The following is a 22,090-nucleotide window of genomic DNA, read 5'->3' on the forward strand; positions in this document are numbered from 1 at the left end:
ACATAGTGCCAAACTGAATATGTGTAGTGACTTATATTACATTTTTAATTTTTTTTACCTGTAGCCCCTTTGGGGGGCTTCCGAAAGTCTGTGGGGGGTCTGCAAAGGTTCCCCCTCCCCCACTGGCCTCTAGGGCCCCACAGAGGCCATTTGAGCATCTGCGGGGGCCACTTAAAACAAAATCCCAAAAATGGCTGCTGAAAACAAAATGGCCACCGCACATGCTCAAATGGCCTCTGTGGGGCCTGGCATGGCCTGGGGCCTCACAGAGGCCATTTGAGCATGCATGGTGGCCATTTTGTTTTCAGCGGCCATTTTTTTTAAAAAAAATTAATTTCAAAAAATGGTGCCCCCCTTCAAGTGGTGCCCGGGGCACGTGCCCTGCCTGCCCCACCCTAGATATGCCCCTGGCCCTGAACTACATACAACTATTACCAAATCTCCCTTTCTAAGGTGGAATAACATGTCAAAACTACCTTTTGCCATTTAAAAGAAAATACAAAATACTGTAAAGTCCTATGAGGCCAGGGTAGACTACCTGAAACCTCGGCTTCCTGACAGGGATTATTCTACTCTATAGACAGCTAGTCACTAAGCCTGAGTATACTGTGGGCTGAGATAACAGTCTGGACACCATGCTGAGCTGGAACAGAAACTAACTTTAATCTTCCCTTCCCAAACTTTTCCCTTCTCCCACACAGTGCCATCTAGTGGCCCTGAACTATATACAACTATTATCACAGAATTAAGCCGAAAGGTAGTGACTGGCCAAGGTTACCCAGATAATTTCATGGCTGAACAGGGATTTGAAGCCAGATTGTTCCAGTTCGAGTCAATCATTCTAGCCACTTTATTATTATTATTTTTAAAAAAAAAAAAAAAAGAGGTGAGGCCTGTGGGCTTTTCAGAGGCATATGGTGGACCACTGTGTGAAACAGGATGCTGGATAGTCCTTGGGCCTGATCCAGCAGGGCTGTTCTTATGTTCACTTCACCACACTGATTTGTTGATAGTGATTTCTAAAAGTGATGTGTGAAATATTTTTTCTCCTAATGTCAATGGGAATTTCCTGATGATTTCCATCAGGGCTGGATTTCATGTTTTGTTTATTTTTTTAAAGGAGTTCAGTTTCCTTCAATGAAATTTTAAGGAAGTAAAGCTTTAACATTTTTAATATTAAATTATATCAAAAAATTGGAAGAAATAGTTTTAGTTTAATTGTCTGTAAAGTTACCAGTACTGTACAACACAGTATATTCAAGTGTCAAGGTATACATTAGGATAGAGATTATCAGGTCTATAGGTTAATTCAGAACTAGGAAAATATTACCTTCTATTTATTATCTATTAAATTTTACTGCGATCTCCATTGGCCTTTACCTTAATTCTTTTTTCTTTTTTTAAAAATTCAAATACAACTCCTCAATTATAAGGAACAAACTCGCACACATCTTCTGTAGGAATTTACTTGGCACAGAGCTATTATTCAGCAGATGGGTTCCAAAAACCTGTGGGTTTCTGCCTCTGGGGCTGCATCACTCGCCTCTCCCACCCGGATGGCTAGTCACTATTAGTGCTTTTGCATGTGTGTGGTGTGGGGAGGCTGAAAGCAAGGCAGAGCATGCCCACATGTGCTGAAGGAAGCAGCGAGAGCACTGAAGGCTCCAACAGCACTGCAGGGATCCCCTTTTACCCCGTGTGTTGCCCATCCCAGTGGCGCATCCCATGGAGCATGCTGCGGCGGGGTGGGTGGGTGGGTGGGAATTGCTGCCTGTAGTGATGGGAAGGATTGAGGGAGGACTAGGCCTCACTTAGAGCAACTGCTGGGTGGGTGGGCCTTTCCTAATAAGCGGGAAAGCCCGGGTAAATCAAAACAGAAGGACCAATCCAGAGGACTGGGTGGGTGCTACATTCACAGCACCCCCAGCAGAAGAAGAGAAAGCTTTGTTCTATCTGTTCTGCCCCAAGAGTTCCCTGAGGAAGCAGGCTGAGAAGTTGCTGGGGAAATGCGAAGGCCACAGCTGGGAGGCTGGAGACCGCACGAAGATCCCTGCCTGTGAGTAATAAGATAGGGACCAGTTCAGTTAGATGCCTGAGGGAAGTTATTTCCCTTTATTGTGTTGCTTGAATCTAAGTTGCCTGGTTAATGAAAACACTCTCTCTTACAATCTGCTCTTTGAAGAGAATTGTTCTTATAGCATACTTTTGTTTCTTTTAACCCAATAATAAATCTCGGTGGCTGAAGTGTGCTCCTCTTCATTTTGGGTCTGCCTTAGTCACATGCCTCTAGAGGCCTAGGAATGCTCAGCTCCTTCTAGGGAGGGTTTTGCCATTTATCCCCTCCCCACCGAAAACCTAGATGGAGAGTGGGTTTTCCCACATCAAAATCAATTAGATGGTGGCAGCCTACTGGGAATCCCTTACGGTCAAGTATTCACCCCAGCGAACTCCCCCATCCTCCTTTGGCAGGAGCTATTATACTGCTGCCAGGGGGAGTCACCACCACTGCCACGGGGAAGTGGCTGCTGCCCGTGTAACCATGGACCGCCTATGCCCTTTCTGTGTAACGACATCTGCGTTGCCACTGCTACCCATAAATTTTCAGATGAAAATCTATAGAAAATGCTGTTTTGCCTCTCCCACCGAACCCCTTTAATCCCTCCTCTTCTCTGAAAGGAGAAGACATTTTCAGACATTTTCTCTGAAAAAAATTACAGCCAAATTGTTCAGTGCATCACAATTTTGTTGTGTTCTATACTTCCCAATTCAAAGCATTTTGGTCATGAAGTGTACTCAGGAGCATCCTTTTCAGCTGAGCAGAGACCCACAAGGTCTCTCCTAGCTTCACTGAGTCCTCCTTGTCACTGGTTCCTCCACTCCTTTGGAAGGAGTGTGTGTGTGTGTGTGTGTGTAAAATGTAGGCAAGGCCATCTCTCTAGCATCCCAGCCCTGCCCCCAGTTTTCTCAGAAAATGGCCCAGAAAGATACAAGGCTTTCTTGAGGATTCTCTGAGAAGGCTTGGAAAAACCAAACACTTTCAAAATTGAGCAGAAGGCGAGTTCCCCACCACTAGCACCCAAACCAGTGAGCATGTGTTGGGCACTACCTTCCGCAGCCAATTCAGAGGATATAGAAAGATGTTTGCAGCCTGCTTACAAACCCTGGAATGCATGCCATAGATCTTTCCAAATTCCTTTAATACATCAATCATTAATTGAAGTTTGTCCTCACTTAGGTCCTCCCTCTGAATCTACGCCCTTGTTGTCATCCCTCAGGAAATTCTACCACATTGCCCCTGACATCCACTTACTGCTGCTATTCCAATAAGAAACCTACAAAATATTGCAATCCAACAGGTATTTTAATCTCCGGTGCACTGGTTTATCGCACAGGACTCATTTTTTTAATGTGAAAGTGTTTGATTTGTCATTTAAGGTGACAGCTAGCCTAAATCCCCATTCAGCCATGATACTAGCTGGGTGATTCTGGGCCAGTCACTTCTCTCTCAGCCTAACCTACTTCACAGGGTTGTTGTGAGGAGAAACCTAAGTATGTAGTACACCGCTCTGGGCTCCTTGGAAGAAGAGCGGGATATAAAATGTGAAATAATAATAATAATAATAATAATAATAATAATAACAACTACTACTAATACTACTACTACTACACTGCACATCTCTTTGGAATATGTTAAGAGTAGCTATAATTGCTGGTCTTCTTTATCCTCCTAAAATTTCAAATTCCCTGAAGACACATTAGTCACTCTTTTAAATTTACAGACTGAATGTCCTTTGACCTGTATTTTATGTGGATCAAAGCCATTGAGATATCAGCATTCTTTTTATGTCTCACCCTCCCAAAAACATCCCTCTCTGGTGTACTTTCTCTCTCGAGTTTGTAAACAAAATCCGCAGCTGTTCTCCTCATATTCATCTTTTAAATAGAGGTCTCTCTCACATTGTGATATTGCTTCATTATTCCTACCAGAAGGTCTTTTATCTTGGAAAAGTTTTGCCTGACAAAATTACTGGTTTTGTGTATGCAGTATGAGCTGAAAAGTGAACCATGGAATACATTATGTCTCATATTTTAATTATCAGTTCAAGATAAAGGGCTGTTTTAGTAGAGATAAAATAATTTCTTGAAGGTTGAGGCTCTATGGAGTTTCAGGATTAGCTAAGAAAAGTATTTTTATGTCAAACATAAATGTCTACCAGCACTCTGTAACATGGAGGTTGAAATGAATATAAAAAGGATATCCTTTCTGCACCAAGTGTATGCATGCAAGAGTTATCTCCTTGCAAATCTGCACTTTATCTGCAAAACTGGGAAAGCAATTTAAACTGGGAGAGTTCAAAATCATCATGTTTTCTGCCATATATTCAAGTGAAATATTCCAATGCATTTATTTAGGGTCAATCAGTGCATTTTTACATCAGCAGTAATTGACTGATGTATGTTCTTGAGCAAGCCTTGTCACAGTAGGCCGAGTGTTATATTTTAATACCTGGGTTCTCCTAAGGCTTTTGTCAGACTCGGTTCAATTTTCACTAAAACAAATTAAAGAAAAGTCAGCAGGTTCAGGATGAATCACACAAAGCCAAAATAAAAGACATGAATCCAATTAAATTAAATGAAGCTGTGTGTCCAAATGAATGTTAATTAAGCAAATATGATTTTTAAAAGTCTTCTTGCCTGAGTAGCTCTGACAAGAGAGGGACATTCAGAATTTTTAAAATAATCAAATAACTGTGTAAACTGGCCATTATTTTATTAGCACAAACTCTTCCTATTATATCATTAAAAAGTACTTCCTTATACCATGGATAATTAATGTATGGATTTGACATGAAATATGATACTGGCCATTAGCTCTGATGAATTTAAAAACTCATAGTGGATAGTCTAGGCTTGGCAACTCTTGAAAAACCAAATTCTCACACCTGGGCAGGGTCTGCAGGTGGATAGCAGGTGGGTATGCATGCAGGTGGGGTGAGGGAAGGAGCCCAGCTGTACTTATAGCTTACAGGCCCCTGCCACTCAGCAATATGGCCACAGAATGTGTCAGGCCAACACAGGACAACCAGACACAATCCAGACTCCATCTCTAGCACAAGGCAAGAAGTAAAAGCACATAATCCAGCCACAGACTCCATGTGAAGACACAGGTATAAGTGTGTGTGTGTGTGCGCGTGCGCGAGGACACACATATACAGACAGCATCGTATTAAGGAATTAAGCACTTAGAAGACATTTTCCTGTTTTACAGACAGAAACCCCAAAGGTTGAGAAAGCCCGTTTTAGAGAAATTCCTGTCAGACGACACAAAACTGCTGAGCTAAGTGAACCAAGACCATTGCAGAAAAAGTGAACCTTTAGCAGAGAATTACATACCTTTTAAGAGGAACCTACTGAAGAATATGAGCGAACACACCCACATAGTACAGGTTAAGTCACAATGTGCGGATACTCAAGGAATTAAAGATCAGAAATATATTTGCTCACTGCACACTCACTCCCTCACACCCTTTCTCATTCCATTCAACATACCCTTCACCCTCCCTTCTGCACTCTCTCATCCTCAAATACCACCCACCCTCAATCCATATAGAATATCAGATATCTGGGAGAAGGGTTCTATCCTAGCTTCCCCCACCCCCTGCCATGTGCTAGTTTAAGTGCAGGTGCATGGCAGGGGGAGAATGAAGGAACATTCAATTTGTGCGCATCCCAAATGCAGTATGTACTGGTACAGACAAGACAAAGGCTCATCACCTCAGGTCCAACTAACTAATTAACTAACTCTCTCTCTCTCTCTCTCTCTCTCTCTCTCTCTCTCTCTCTCTCTCTCACACACACACACACACACACACACACACACACACACACATATAACCCACTCATCTGTGGCTGTCTCTTCCCACTTCTACTGATGCATAGTGTAGCAGTCTTCAAAGTTACAAGTGCAATACATTTTGTTTCAGCCTCTGGCAGGATTTCTGACTCATAAGTTTCATTGCGCTCAGTGTACTGCCAATTCCCATTGCTGGCTATGCACAGCATAGAACCAGAGGCATGAGCAAAATACCTGGTTGCAGTAATGTTGCTCACTTGCGTCATGGAGAACATAGAAGAGTGAGCTCCAGTGCTGAAGGGGGAAAGCCAAGATCTATGAATTTAACATTGCAATCCTATGCACCCTTACCTGTGACTAAGCCCCACAAAACATTAGTTGGACTTACTTCTGGGTAAATCAGGATTGCACTGCAAGTTAAGAAAGCATACAGTAATCCCTCGACCTACGAACTACTCGACATCCGATTTTTTCGAGTTACGAGCGACAAAAAAGACCGGAAGTAGTTGCCGGTTTAGATTCAGCTTACTCGACCTACGAATTTTTAGATGCAGTTTCCTCGACTTACGAATGTTTCCAGACTTCCGTGGTGCGCTCTTCAACTTACGAAAATTTCGACCTCCGAACGTGCATTCGGAATGGATTAATTACGTAAGTCGAGGGACCACTGTATAATTTCGGTTGACCAATAGGGGGATCATTTTTAATGGGCGAATATCTGCACAATGGAACATTTCATTGCTGTTAAATACTGTTTAAAATCCGCCTTGGATTTATGGATAAAAAATGCTCCTCATTTTTAAGGATATGTGCTTTATAGCAAGCACATATTTTATGCAGGGCAGGGTACAATAATACCTGCAGACAACTGAACATGCTTGCTATCCATTCCCAACTTAGTTGGCTGGAGCTAAAGTGAGGAAATCATGTGAAGAAATCATATGGGAGCTGTCAGCAACTGTCTGTGACTTCAGTTTGTTTCAGAGCATTTCTGCCTCAACACAGGAACTGTAGCCTGAAGGTCACTTACCTTGTCCACAAGCCTATACATCAGCTAAAACTGAAGTTAAACACTGGCCTCACAATTGTGCATCCTTTACAATACAGAATACCCACTGCTGACTGCAGTATTCTTTAAAAAACCATGCTTCTAGTTTCAAAGCAGCTGAAACGTTTCCCCCTCCATTTTGATGTTTAAGCTAATGAAGTTTTCCTTATGAACTGATGAAGGCATGTAAAACTATAGGAAGAACAAGTAATCTCATGATGCCATGCTCAACACATTAACTTTAAATACCATTCCACACTCCCGAAGCAATATCCCTTCCAAATCCTTAATAGTGGAACATAGAGGCCATTATTTAAACCAAAAAACCAAGTGGCAAATTAATGAGCTGATTTAAATATTAATGATTCAGATGGTGCTGCAAAAGGCCAACATCAATTCTTTACAACCTCTGAGACATTATATTGGCCATTTTGTTAACTTCTTCAAAAAGGCAACCTTTTTTGGGACAGAAGCCATAAATAAACTGTGATATTAATGCCATCTGCCTGTGGCACCCGGGATACAGCTGTAAGTCACTGTGAGATTTCAATAAAAAGATTATGCATGCACGCATCTCAGTTTCACATTAATTTATTTTCCATCAGGAAGAAAAATTAAAATAGGCTCTGACAAAAGGTGGATTCAGGATAATTGTCTGCAGCAACAAAGTACAAAATCCTCTTTGGAAATCACACCTACCAGATCGCCACAGCATCTGAGCCCTTCTATATAAGGATGCAAAGGCTTGATTTAGATCAATACCCGGCTGGCAGGTTGAAGGCTGAACTTAAAGGCTGTTTTCAAGTCCAGCCTGTCAGCTGGGAATCTTCCTTATCTTGACCTGTTTCAATGCATCAGGAAATGGTTCATTTGGAAGATGGAGATGCTACTAAAGGGCTGCAGGTTTCACATAGGCAGCTTCTGTTTCTCACCTGGATCAAGAGCTTTGTCATCAATATCTCCAGAATCCAATTGCTGAGCACTTTGAGCCTGTAGAAGTCTGAATGCTTCCAAGAGGCTCCAGTCTGGAATCTTCAGGCAGTGTTGATTCAGGTACAATGACAAGATCAGAATGTTTTGAGAGCCACTACTGAGATCCTCAACAGTGGATTATTTCTGCTTTGTTGACTGAAGGATGAACAATGAGAAACTTATTTTGAGACCTCCTAATTTAAAATATATATATTGGGTGATATCTAACACACTACTGGCACTAATGCAGTACTGATGCTGCTAATGCTGCCCTAGTGCTGGGGGGAGGGGTGATTTTCATCTGTCTCCCCTTCCCTCTAAAGTCTGGTAAAAATATGTCCTAGAGGGTCATGGAGCCCTCAGAGACATATTTTTAAGAGGCACAGTGGCCTTCAGAAATTAAAATTGTCCCTCCCCCCTAGCACCAGTGTAGCATTAATCTGGATGTCAGCAACTATCAGGAAACTCACTTCAGCTTTCAGGTAATCAGGAGCAAACAAAACAGTTTGGCTGAATTCAGATTTAACACGAAACCAGAGTTAAACAGGGCAGAGGTTGGAACTTCATTATTTCCGAATTCATGCAACTGCAGCTTCGAGCCAAAAGCAACCTCCAGTTGGCTTGCCAAACTCCAGTTTGAACCTTTGCTTTGAACAAAGGTTCACCACCAAGACCTCCCATTTTGCCACTGAAGCATTACATCCAATCCCAGATGCCGCCATAACCATGGTTTTGCGCTAATTTTCAAACCACAATTATAGATTCTTCTGCATGATCCCAACTGCATGTTAACATCATCTAAGGAGGTCTTGTCTCCAGTAACCACCAGTATGTCTGGTAGCAACTCAGAGGCAGGCCTTCTCTACAGCTGCTCCTGGGCTGTGGAATGCACTCCCAGTTTGGCCTCGCCTTCCAGGGTTTTTAAACTGTTTTAAATGGTTTAATAGTTAATAGTCTTAATATTGTTTTTAAATTGTTTTGTAATGATTGTTTTTAAAGGACTGATTAGCAGGTTTTATTTTTGTTGCTGTGCACCGCCCAGAGCCATTTGGATAGGGCAGTAAATAAATGTAAGGGTGGGGGGAATGTGGCCATTCCATGGCTGTGGCACTTCTCACTGGCTGCCTCTTGGAGCAGCAGCCCCACCCCTCCTGTCACCTATCCAGCTATGGAGTTGCCCAGCACCACGTCCCATCCCAAGCTTATCACCCTGTCGAACATCCCAAGCTTATCACTCTGTGACTACACAAGGGCATGCCCACTTCTCACTGTCCCTTGCTCCCCGCACCTGGCAAGTAGGAGGAAAACGGGATGGGATGACAGGACAGGCACTAAGTGCTTTGCTCCCTGAGAATAAAGCAACAATGATATACAAGTTGAGTATCCCTTATCCAGACATCCAAAATCCGGAACGATCCAAAATCCGGACACCATTCACTCACTTGCAGATTCCCAATTTTGCTGCTTTTAAACATGCAGTCAAAACTTACTTAGGCAAGCGGGGATTGTGAGTATGCTGGTCTCTCTGTTATTGGTGGCTGACGAGAGGTAGCTGGGGAAAGCGGAAGCGGAGGCGCGCTTCCCTGCCTTCTCCACAATAGGCCTGTGGCCTTTGCTGCTCCTGGATGCTGCCGAACAGCTGATTGGCAGCATCCACGTGCTCCAGAGGCCTCCCTCCAGCCAGGGAAAAAAGGACACCGGCAAACACAGGCTCTGCAGTGGTGTTGCAGGCGGCCCAGAGTGGGCCCACAGGGCAGGTAGCTGAGACCCCCTCAGCACTCGTATATGAAGCACTAGGGAGGGTCTTGCCATGCAAATAAAAGGGCCGTAATGGAGGCATGTAGGAGCAAGAAAGGAGGGTAGAGAAGAGAGACTTAGAGAGAGAGAATAAAAAAATAAAATACAGTAAGCTTTCGTGTTTAGACTTGGATCCCACGCCAAAGATATCTCATTATGCAAATATTCCAAAATCTGGAAAAGTCCGATATCCGGAACACTTCTGGTCCCAAGCAGTCCAGATAAGGGATACTCAACCTGTATGTTCATAAGCACAAACACTGCAGGTACAGTAGCAACATAAGCAGGGCACCCCATCACAGCACTGGGAGGGAAACAAATGGCTGGTGTGTGTGTGCCTGGAGTCAGATTAGAAAGGCAGACCCAACCAGGGCTTCTCAAGCAGCCAAATTCTATTTTTTTCCAGAGAAAGGTTGGGGAAGCGGGACTCAGCCCCCTTGGGGATTTTTGCTCCCTAGGCTTACTCATGAGCAGTGCTCCAGGCAAAAGAGCAATTCAACATATGTGAGGTATGATGGACAATTACCCAGGGCATACTGAGCTTGCTCAAGAGAGCGCCAGGCCAGGCAGACAATCCTTCACAACTCATGAGAAGAACCGTCAGAGGGGAAGGGAGAGAAATGATGAGCAAGATCTCTAATAACATGTGACAAAACAACATCTTCTCCCTTGGACTGCTCTCTCACAAGAGTGCCAGGCCATTGGGGCTTTATATTGAGCCAGGTTGCTGTATGGAGGAAAGCCATGGGGGACAGATACCCCAGTGACTGTTCTTCCTGTCTTGGCAACTGCCACCAAGTAGCTGTCAAAGTCTGCCCCTTGTCAGCCCACCTGCCCATGTAAGTATGTGTATCCTTGATGGTGCCCTGAAATAGTGGCCCGCTCTTCCGGGGTCCCGGGAGATCAGGGCTTTCCTCTCCCTGTGCAAGCAGATCTGGGAAATCTGAATGGGTTTAAAGATCCATCCATACACCCAGTGTTTCTCCCGTCCATGCACGAGGCCAGACTCTGTCACATTTAGTGTCTAAATCTCATTTGGGTGAGATTCACAGTGAAGGGGGACTTGCTTCTATCTTTTACCATGGAGAGTTGGGGGCCCCACACCTGGGACCCCTGTTGGTGGGTTAGCCCAACTTGTGAGTGTGCAGTCTGATGGGAGACCTACAGACCCTCTCATGAGAGTGATAGCCCATTGGCAGAAAGCTGCTGGTGGAGCAGGAGAGTAGTTTGGTCTGCATGGACAGGAAGATCCTTTGCAACAGCATCCTAGGTAATGGCAGGACAAACACACACACCCCAGAATCCTTTGCCTTCCCTCATATAAATACCCTCTCTTAAGAAGTCTTCATGTTCTCTTCCCTATCCTGAGTAATACGGAAATAGTACCACCTAAAATCACCCACCCATCCCAAAATTGTGCCTGTGCAAGACTATTTAGGTGCAGGGTGGCTGTGCCATCAGTGCCCGAAGAAGCATTGAAGAAGAAGCAGAAAAGCATGGAATAGCTTTTAAAGGGATTTAAATGTCCTTTCCATGCCAAGGGTGGGTGGACAGCTCCAAAAATGCACAATCACACTCTGCACGCCCCTTTCAAGATTGTGGCTAATCGCAGCCACTCCACTGACATCCTGACACTTTGCTGGGATCGGCCTCGGTGGCTGAGGAGCAAGGAGGGACTCTGCTCCCCTGGAACCGGAGGTTGGCAGACCATGGTTGGAAGAACATCTGTGGTGCAATTTAATGTTTCAAATTGAAACCGTGGTTTGCCAACCTCCAGTTTCGTGTTACGTCTGAATTCAGCCTTGGTTTAAATGGATGTTTGTGACCAAGCTTTGCTTTCACCTAGACAAACTTTTCCTTTTTCCACTTCTCCTCAACCCACTTTGGTCCCATTTCCTCCTCTTCTCTAATCTCCTGACATGTTCCTAATTACCCTGACCTTCCCTCACAACTAGCCAGCTCTCATTGTATTTTCTAACCCTTCTCCAAGGATTAGTTTGCTGGGCTATTCTGCAACTGAAAACCAAAAGCAACATCCAGTTTTTCAGTTTCCATACAGAGAGAAGGCTTCCCCAGCTGGATGGAAAATGCCAAGGGAAAAAGAGCAAAAAAAGAATTCTGCTCTTCTGCTTCAGAATGGTGGTTGTAGTGACTGTGACTGCAGCAGTCGTTGTGGGTAAGGCATTTAGTGATATGAGGGGGAAAGATGTAAGAAGTGTTATACCGAGTCAGGCCACTATGACCTAGTCCAACTAGCAGCAACACTCCATTCTGAGTCAGCTACTCGTGATATTTTGATTGGAGGTACCAGGGATGTATCCTAGAACCATCTACATGCAAAAGCATGTGCTCTGCCCCTGAATTATGGCCTCTCTCTTGTGGTTCCTTCAGAGCCTGAATATACCCAGATAACTACCCAACTCTCATAAGCTATGGTACCCATTATGGGAGATCCACTGAACATCTCATATAACTCAAAGCCATTTTTACATCTCTACATAATCCTAACACCTTTATAAAGAAGAGCCCATTGCACTTGGGTTTTTTGAGCTGCAAAAACCATATGCATTTTGTTGCCAGAGGGAATTCAAAAGGGCAATTCTAAATGTCACCCATCCTGCACGATATTTCAGCAGTTCTGTTTCCAATTTTCATCACTTGGCTGCGTGTTCCTTTCCTTCCCACTCAACAGAAGGTTTCTCATGAGGAGGTTTCAGAGATGTGTTATATCATGGCAAGCATGATTCCATCCATCCTTAGCCTGACTCATCATCACAGAGAGAGCTACCCTACTGTGCAACTGGCAGCAAAACCCAACCGCTCATCTGTGAGGAGTTCTGGCAAACAGCTGGGCCACAAATCTTAGAGGAGCAAGTAGCCTAATCATGACAGATTGTGGCTCCCTTTTTCTCGATACATTTTCCACCTTCTTATTAAAGCAACATCATTTATCCTCAGCTTACACTTTAACTCTTTAAAAGAAAGTTAGAGGCAAGCCCCACAAATCTACTGCACAACGTTTTGTTCCCCAAAGTGAAAACAACTTGCAGTTGCTCGTGTGGATCAGCTCATTGTGCCACAGCATTTAGGTAATGGTGAATTGTTGCCAGAGCCTCTGCAGTCCTCCACTGTACTCCAGCCCACACAAAATGCAATTTCTGAAATCAAAACACTCATCCTCTTCAAGGACAATGCAACTCTGCTCCTCCAGTCTTTTTGGTGGTGTCACTCTAAAGCAATCACACTTCACTCAGTACACCTCGGCTCTTGCTTACAATTACACAGGACTCAAACTTTACTCTGAAGGACTCTTCTGTGATGCCTGCATGCCTTAATTCACCAAAGCAAACAAAAACTCTGCATTACCCTGGGATGAATCCACCTCCAGACACTATGATCATTGTGTGCTTGGCCCGAAGCCTAGTGATGTACACAGAATGACTTCTATTTGCATTCAAGAGGCTTTGGAACAGGTTGTTATATGCCTCATTTCTATTATCAGTATATTCACATTTGGAAAGCCTATAGAGGTGACCTGAAGTCCTGCCTATTGTTTTCCTCAAGAACAACAGGCAAAGTTGCTACTCAGATTAAATCTATGTTTAAGAAATTTGAGGGGGGGGGGAATACATGGTTCTTCTGTCATATACATTTGTTCACTTGAGAAATATTTTCCTAATTTATATATCCAGATCTATTTGCAAACAAAACTAATAACTGTTAGGGATGTGCAAAACGTTTTGGGTACAGAACCATCTGAACCCAAATCTGCATGTTTTGGGCGATTTGTGCATAAAACAAATCGCCCCTCTGCAAGTCCCGAAAGATTAGGCTCCAAAACAAATCACCCGAATTTCAGAGGCAATTTTTTTGTTGTTTCGGACCTCCATTTTATGGCAATCTCCGTGTAGTCTCCATTTTGTGTTTGACGTCGATTTGAATTTCCCGCCCTTCCAAGCTTCAGATTGGTTAATGAAAACATGGGCTGATCTGCTGACGATTCCTTCCTGGTTCCAGATTGGCTCTTTAGGCTCTTGGCACTCCTGACTGACCCCACATTGGCCAGGGGAAGGGTTGAACAAGGGGCAAGGGTGGGGAGAGTTCAAGGAGGGATTTTCAATGAGATTTAAGGAGGCAGCAGCCACCATTCTGCCTTTCTGCCTTATGGGAGGAGAGGGAGGGAGAGAGAGAGAGAGCACTTTGTTTTGCCTTGCCTATTGCCTTCTGCCTTGCCAGCCTGAGCCCAGCCTGCCTGCCCCCGCTGGCTACTACATGCATGCCAGCCTAGGAAAGGATGATCTGCTGCTGCTTTTTTGTTCCCAAGAAGAGAATTCATTTTTCACCCTCTTCCTGCTGCTGAGGGAATCACTGCCTGCCTGTGCCTGCTATGTCTGTGCCAGCCACCAGCCCCAGCCCCTGGCCAGCCACCCCCTTTCCCCCTAGATTTTCCAGGCTTTTGCCCCAGCCCACCCACCCCCATCTGAAGACTGAAGGAGAAGAAGATTGAAGAAGAAAAAGTAGACTCAGAGACCAGGCCACAGAAGTGGACAACTGGAGACACAAAGTGTGAACAAGACTGAGTGAGTATACCCATTTTCTCTCTCTCTCTCTCTTTCTCTCTCTCTCTCTCTCTCTCTCTCTCTCTCTCACACACACACACACACATGTACATCTCTAGAATTGTGTATTCTTGGGGGGTTGGGGGTTGCAATTGAATAAAAGGTTGTGTGTTGTTTAGTTTAGAAGTAGTTTAAACAGGGGTTCAGTGCAGGAAGGATCCCCGTTAACTAATACTAGTAGGTGGTTAGAAGGGTAGCATAGCCTCGTGGTTTTAAAAAACAATTCTATCTTTTTTCCCATTCCAAAGATTTTCCCCCTGCATTTTTAAAAATCAGAAGCCTGTCTTTCAGCCCTCTGTGCCCATAATATACCAGTATTTATATTCTCTGCCCAGCAGCCTACAGTGGGCAGGAAGGCACAGACTCTAGCCTCCTCCCTGCACCCATTTACCCCCCACCCCTAACTGCAGCATTCTGAGGCCATGGCAAAAATTAACCCTAAACCCACTAACCCTTTTGCAGAGCACACACGCACAGATATACTATGCTTCCCCCCTACATAATCTCAAATCTAGCAGTACATATATCTTATGCAATTCAAATGCCTTGGATGGTTTGTTGTTGTGCCTGTATTTTGGGGACCTCATGGGTGGGCACAGGATAGGTTCTCTCTCTCTCTCTCTCTCTCTCTCTCTCAACTTTTTTGCAATGAAGACATATTGTGACTTCCAGCATCATCATCATTTTTATTCAAACTAGATTGCTTGCATCTACAATAGGTTGTGCTGGTGCCACAGATATGTTGCAGAAATGTCAAAAATGCACCAAAAAATTGTGTGCCATTGTTGTCATCATCACTTTTCGACTTGTGTAGGAGGGAGGAGGAGCAAACTTCGCTGTTCCACTGGCAGAATGTTGTTTTGCACCCTTCCTTACTTAACCCACTTTTATGGCCGAGTGCCACAGATGTAGCTGTGTCTGTTGCTTGTGGATGAAAAATGCTTGGGGGAGGGTGGGCAGGGCACCTTTGATGCTGTTATTGGCCCTAGTCTGCTGCAACTGTGATATCACACTTGCTTGCTTGTTGCTGGCTGCTGCTGTTTCCCTGCATTGGGAGGGGGTGCGTGGGGCAGTGCACTTCATTGTTGTTGTTTCACACTGTTGTGTGTAGATCAATTGCATTTCTGTTGGGAGGGATGGTGGGACACAGTGGATGTGGTGAGTGACACAGTGGATTATGTGACCTTTGGAAACCTTGTTATTTGCAAAGCTCTGCTATTGTTAATGTGTGCTTCATCCACCCTATGGGACAATGGGGACAGACAGTGCCCATTTCTGCCCGTTGGTGCCTCCTAGAAGTGCCAGAGCGGGTCAGGTGGTAGTGCCCCGATGTGTGCCCACTACCAGCCAGGTTTCAGAGTGATTGGGCAAAGGGTTGATTTTTAAAGCATTTCTGAAGTTTGTGCATCTTTGGAGCAGATTCGGGGCAGAAATGGGGCTTTGGGGGAAGAAGAGTGGGTTGGGTGGTAGTGCCCCAATGGGTGCCTACTACCACCCAGATTCCAAAGGAATTGGGCAAAGGGCTGATTTTTAAAGAATTTCTGAAGTTTGTGCATCTTTAAGCTTTCCCCCCATAGGGAATAATGGGGATTTCAGCAGCCTCATAACTCCACTTGGGGGGCACCAGGATGGCCCAGAGTGAATGGTGGTGTAGTACACATAGGGTGCCAACCACCCCCATACCCACAAGCCCAGAGGGTACTGGGTTTTGTTATTTCTGAGGTGTTCTGGAGTAGATTTTCTGGTAGCAAATGAGAGTAGATTCATGGTTTGTCATTGAAAATCGATTCGTGCACATCCCTAATAATTTTGTTTGTTAAACAAACAAACAAAAAATTGCTGCCAGATGATCAGAAAGATAAATAGCCTCAATGGCTCTTGGGTCTTTGCATTTGTTAAAAGGCAGCTGCAAGAGTCTTGACAGGTGTCAGAATCTATTAATTATTATTATTATTATTATCATTATTTAGAATTCTGTATATACTGTATAAAGGTTGACATCCAGACTAATAAAATGCACATGCATTGAATGTGCAGCTTATGCTACAGGGGTGGGACAATTGTTGTTGATCTCCCCTTCCCTCTGTAACTGACTGTAATTCCTGAAAATGTCTCTGAGGGCTACATGACCTACAGGGACATATTTTTAGGAGTCACCATTGACTAGAGAGGGCATATGGATGAAAATTTATCCTCCTCTGTAGCACATGTGCAACATCACTATATACACACACTTCATTAATCTGGATGTTGTATTTTTTAATATATAAAAATATCAAAGCACTTTACACAGAAAAAGGAGATAAGGCTGGTTTCCTGTTACAAAAAGGCTCACAATTAAAAAGAAACATAAGGTGGACAACAGCAACTGGGGGGGAAGCTGTTACATTTAAATTGTATCAACTGTTTTGGTTGCCAGTTTGGTTCCAGGCACAATTTTAAGCGTTGGTTATGATCTTTAAAGCCCTAGATATCTTAAAGACTGCCTCCTCCCACATGAATCTGCCCACCATATTAGATCTTTTAGGGAGGCCCTCTTGCATATTCTGCCAACTTTTGAGCTTCAGCTGGTGGTGACTGCAATGCCCTTCTTTGTCATGATCCCCCTCTATGGGGAATCCCTGCCATCTGAAGTTTGAGTGGCATCCTTCTCCTTTGGCTGAAGATCCTATTTTTCCAGCAGGCCTTCACAGATCTGGTTGGTGCCTTTTCTATCTCTAGCTGGTCCTTGATTTATATTATTGTTTAGTATTATTTTTGTATTTTTTAAAATCATTTTTAATTGACAAAAATGAAAATTGAGAAGTTTGAGATATTGTTTACAATAGCAGAGTCAATAGAACTATATTTTTTCTCTTCCACATTATGCCATATCTTTGGGGAAATCATTCTGAGGGGCAGGAAATAAATTTGTTTATACTCATAGTGGGCTTTACTTGCTTTCTTGTAAATTTATTCCACTATCAGGTTAGACAGTTAGTAGATAAATATTTTTATAAAGAAATGGCCAGAACAATATAGAATTGTAACGTGGAAAATGTTGTGTACTTACATAGTTTGAGGCCAGATCTGGATGAAGATAATCAATTCCTGCAACAAACAACAACACAGTGCAAAACCCCATGATTAAAAAATTCAGAAGAGTACATCAGAAATTGAGATGGTCAATATAGCCATGCAACTGAGTTACTATGTAGATAAGCGCACTACAAGGAATAATATTAGCCTTAGAGCTTGCTGTCATTTAAACTGAAGCTTTCAGTTCTTAATTTACATTACTGGGGTGGGGGAGGGGGAATTTGCCATCATTCAGTCCTACAGACCACCTTCCAAAATATGTTTGAGGTTTTGGTGACAGAGGTCAGGCAGGATGGTTTGTGTCTTAGACAGCCTAGGCCTACAAACTATCACAATCCCTCAAACATCTACATGATTATGATCTCATGAAAACTAGGAGCACTAATACACACAATGCAGAGGTGACGAAAGGTCCTAGATTTAAAAGCTTCTTCTCAAAATCATCCATCATATGGCCCAGGGGCATAACTATAATAGGGTAAGGGGAGACAGTTGTCTGGGGGCCAACTGCCTTGGGGGGGGCCTCCCAGAGGCAAGTCACATGACTGACTCCCCCAGCCACGCACCCACCTGGGCTTCCTTCAGTTGGATTCATCCTCCGAAATTGATGTGTTAAGACCTGGAGCTACCAGAACAGCATGTCTTTCTCTACCATTAAATGACTTGCATTGTCCACAACTGAATTTTACTATGCTTTTTGTTACCACTATTCAGCCTCATTCAAGATTTCTTTACTTCATGAACTGAGCTTCGGGGGGGAGAGGGGGGGCATTTTAAAATCTTGTCTCTGGGCCCACTCCAACCTTGCTATGCCCCTGATATGGCCAATGGCCACAAGCTATTTGCAGTGCTCCTACTGCCCCAGCTCCTGTCCAGCACCCCTATATACTCAGTAACATTAATTCTCTCTGCTCTTTCAAAACCAATGCTTCTCCTCCCCTCATGTTCCAGTAAACCCATCACTGCCTTGAACCTGGCAAACACTGCCCTGGGGCTGTGGGTTTCTCTAGCTGGCACAGCTGTTTCCACAGACTCATGTTATTATTCCGACATAGAGCACAATGTGCAAATACAGCCATTTTTAGACTGATCACTGTGGAATATAGGTGAACTCCTCTGCACAGAAGACAAATGTCTTCATCCAAATGCATTTGCTTGGTATGTGATGAGGAATCTAACCATATTGCCAGTTTTCCAGCCCTGCAAAGCGGCAGAAAAAACCAGCTATCTGGAGTACATATAGACCCTCAATTCCAAAGGATACGAATGAATTCTAGACTTCTTTTGCGTGTATCCTTTTTGCAACATCAACCCCGGGTTTTTGAAAGCATTATTTTATAAGATTCTAGTCGAGAAGTATAAACAAAGGGAGACAGCCCAATCCACTACCCATTTAAGCACAGAGAATTTTAATTTGTCATTTTGGTTCCATGGCCATAAGCGAGACTTAAGTCAGCTTAAATCTGAAGTATTTTGACATCGCCAATTGGTGAGCTGAGCTGTAAACCTCTAGCATGGTAAATACAGACTGTCAGATAAAACAATATTAGATAACCTGGTGTGTTTCTTTAGAGACTAAAGTCAGCGAGAGCCATTTTGGGCTTCAAAATAGACAGGTTGTCTCCAGGTATTGCATGTCTTTTACTCTTATTAGGTTGTCTGCCTTTGAGGCTCAGACCTAGGAGAGGCCTACATAAGTGAGAGTGCATTAATGAGAGTGAGGACAAACAAGTCTGGGGGTGCGTACTCATTTCAAATGTTTCCTCTAAGCCATCTGGATCCTGGCAAGCACTATTCCTTGCTTGCCATGCAATTAAAACACAATATTATATTATTATTATTTATTTGTTTGTTTGTTTACACAGTCAGATAGGTGTTATTGACTGGTTTGTTTTATCCAGACATCGAGTCCTTCCCAAGGACCTGGGATGGCTGAATTTTATTATCAATGTTGTTGCTGTTATTATAGATATCGTCGCAGAATATAGGCTGTACCCAGTAAAGTTGCTTTTTGTAATTGGCTGATGGTGATTTCTGTGGCCCCTGTGGTGTTGAGGTGCTCTCCAAGGTCTTTTGGATTTGCACCTAGGGTGCCAATTACCACTGGGATTATTTTGGTCTTTCTGCCACAGCCTTTCAATTTCAATTTGTAGATCTTTGTATTTTGTGATTTTTTTCAATTTCTTTGTCTTCTATTCTGCTATCCCCTGGTATTGCTATGTTGATTATTTTAACTTGCTTTTCTTTCGTCTCAACTACAGTTATATCTGGTGCATTGTGTGGCAGATGTTTGTCTGTTTGTAGCCGGAAGTCTCATAATACAGGTGAAACTCAGAAAATTAGAATATCATGCAAAAGTCCATTAATTTCAGTAATGCAAATTAAAAGGTGAAACTGATATATGAGACAGACGCATTACATGCAAAGCGAGATAAGTCAAGCCTTAATTTGTTATAATTGTGATGATCATGGCGTACAGCTCATGAAAACCCCAAATCCACAATCCCAGAAAATTAGAATATTACATGGAACCAAGAAGACAAGGATTGTAGAATAGAACAATATCGGACCTCTAAAAAGTATACAGTGTACTGTGCTTGATTGGCCAGCAAACTCGCCTGACCTGACCCCATAGAGAATCTATGGGGCACTGCCAAGAGAAGGATGAGAGACATGAGACCAAACAATGCAGAAGAGCTGAAGGCCACTAATGAAGCATCCTGGTCTTCCATAACACCTCATCAGTGCCACAGGCTGATAGCATCCATGCCACGCCGCATTGAGGCAGTAATTGCTGCAAAAGGGGCCCAAACCAAGTACTGAATACATATGCATGCTTATACTTTTCAGAGGTCCGATATTGTTCTATTCTACAATCCTTGTCTTCTTGGACTTTTGCACGATATTCTAATTTTCCGAGTTTCACCTGTATTTTTGCAATCTTTGGCTACAGGTAGCTTGTATTTTTTGCAGATGCTCCAGTGTATCATCCCTCCTACCTTGTCATGCCTTTGTTTGTACTCAGTCTGTGCGATCTTTTTACAAAAGCTGATGAGGTGGTCCACTGTTTCATCTGCTTCTTTACAAAGGCAGCACTTGCTGTTTGTTGTTGACTTTTCGACTTTTGCTCTTATTGCATTTGTTCTTAGTGCCTGTTCTTGTGCAGCCAGTATTAAACCCTCTGTTTCTTTCTTCAAATTTCCATTCGTAAGCCATTGCCAGGTCTTGGTGATGTCTGATTTTCCACTTATATTGTGCAAATATTGACCATGCAGTGGCTTATTTTTCCATTTTTCTGCTCGGTTCTTGACTTGTACTTTCTTGTAGGCCTGCTTTGTTTCATTGTTGTTGAATAGTTTCTCCTTATTGACTATTTTAAGTACATCTTCTTCACCGTCCTTGATATATTCTTTAAGGCCTCTTTTCTCCTCCTCTACTGTTTGATGGACTTGCAGCATTCCTCTTCCACCTGAGCAGTGGGGGAGGTATAGACTATCTACATCACTGCGGGGGTGCAGAGCATGATTGATGGTCATTTTTTTCCTGGTCTTACGATCTAGCGTCTCTAGCTCTGCCTGGGTCCAGTCTTTTATTCCTGCAGTGTATCTGATCACAGATATAGCCCAGGTGTTTATGGCTTGTATGGTGTTCCCGCCATTGAGTTTGGACTTGAGGATTTTTCTAACTCTCCTGATGTATTCACTTCCCATTTTTCTTTTAACTTCAGTGTGTGCGATGTTATCAGCCTGGAGAATGCCCAAGTATTTGTAATGTTCTTTCTCTTCCAGGTTCTTGATCTTGCTTCCATTGGGCAGTTCTATTCCTTCTGTTTTTCTTATTTTTCCTCTGTTCATTATTGATGCAGCACACTTGTCTAGTCCAAACTCCATTGCTATATCGCTACTGAATATACGGACAGTGTTTAGCAGTGATTCGATTTCTGACTGGGACTTTCCATACAACTTCAGATCGTCCATGTACAGCAGATGGTTGGTTTTACTTGATGTTTTAGATGTTTGGTGTCCGAGGCCTGTTTTGTTTAGTATTTGTGAAAGTGGGGTCATGGCGATTACAAACAACAGAGGGGATAGTGAGTCTCCTTGGAAAATACCTCTTCTAATCCTAACCTGTCCAAGTGTCTCACCATTGATTGTTAACTGTGTACTCCACATGCTCATTGCTTTTTTTATAAATATCTGAATGTTTTTGCTGACACCAGTTGTTTCTAAACATTTTAGTATCCATGTGTGAGGCACTGAGTAGAAGGCTTTCACGTAGTCAATTTTCTAAAATCATTTTGTCAATCAGCAGCTGGTCTTTTGTTCCTCTGGTGTTCGGGCAATTTCCTTTCTGTTCAACTGGAAGCTGTTTATTAGTTAATAAGTGTTGCATTACTTCTTCTGCTATTATTCCAGTTAATAATTTGAATATGGTTGGCAGACAGGTTATTGGTCTATAATTACTTGGAACTGCACCTTTTGCTGGGTCTTTCATTATGAGATGAGTTTTCCCAGTTGTTAGCCAATTTCCCAGTTGTTCAATATTACCTCCTTGCAAAATGTGATTGCGCTGTTTTGATAGTTGTTTATGAAGGCTTGTTAGGTGTTTAAGCCGAAAGCCATGCAGTTCATTGTCGCCTGGTGCAGTCCAGTTTTTAATTTTCTTTGCTCTTTCACTTATTAATTCTGGTGTTATTATTAGATCTTGCATTTGTTGCTTACA

General features: G+C 43.2%; 1 protein-coding gene across 2 annotated transcripts in view; it reads right to left on the minus strand.

Moving 5' to 3' along the window:
* PCSK2 (proprotein convertase subtilisin/kexin type 2) overlaps positions 1–22,090 on the minus strand; it is a 154,519-nt gene that overhangs the window by 53,389 nt on the left and 79,040 nt on the right. For both annotated transcript variants that reach the window (XM_053284519.1, XM_053284520.1), the window contains one exon: positions 17,343–17,380. In XM_053284519.1, coding sequence (XP_053140494.1) covers positions 17,343–17,380 — 38 coding nt within the window. The remainder of the gene's footprint in view (positions 1–17,342; positions 17,381–22,090) is intronic.

The sequence above is a fragment of the Hemicordylus capensis genome, chromosome 1 (genome assembly GCF_027244095.1).
Source record: "Hemicordylus capensis ecotype Gifberg chromosome 1, rHemCap1.1.pri, whole genome shotgun sequence".
NCBI classification, from domain to species: domain Eukaryota; kingdom Metazoa; phylum Chordata; class Lepidosauria; order Squamata; family Cordylidae; genus Hemicordylus; species Hemicordylus capensis.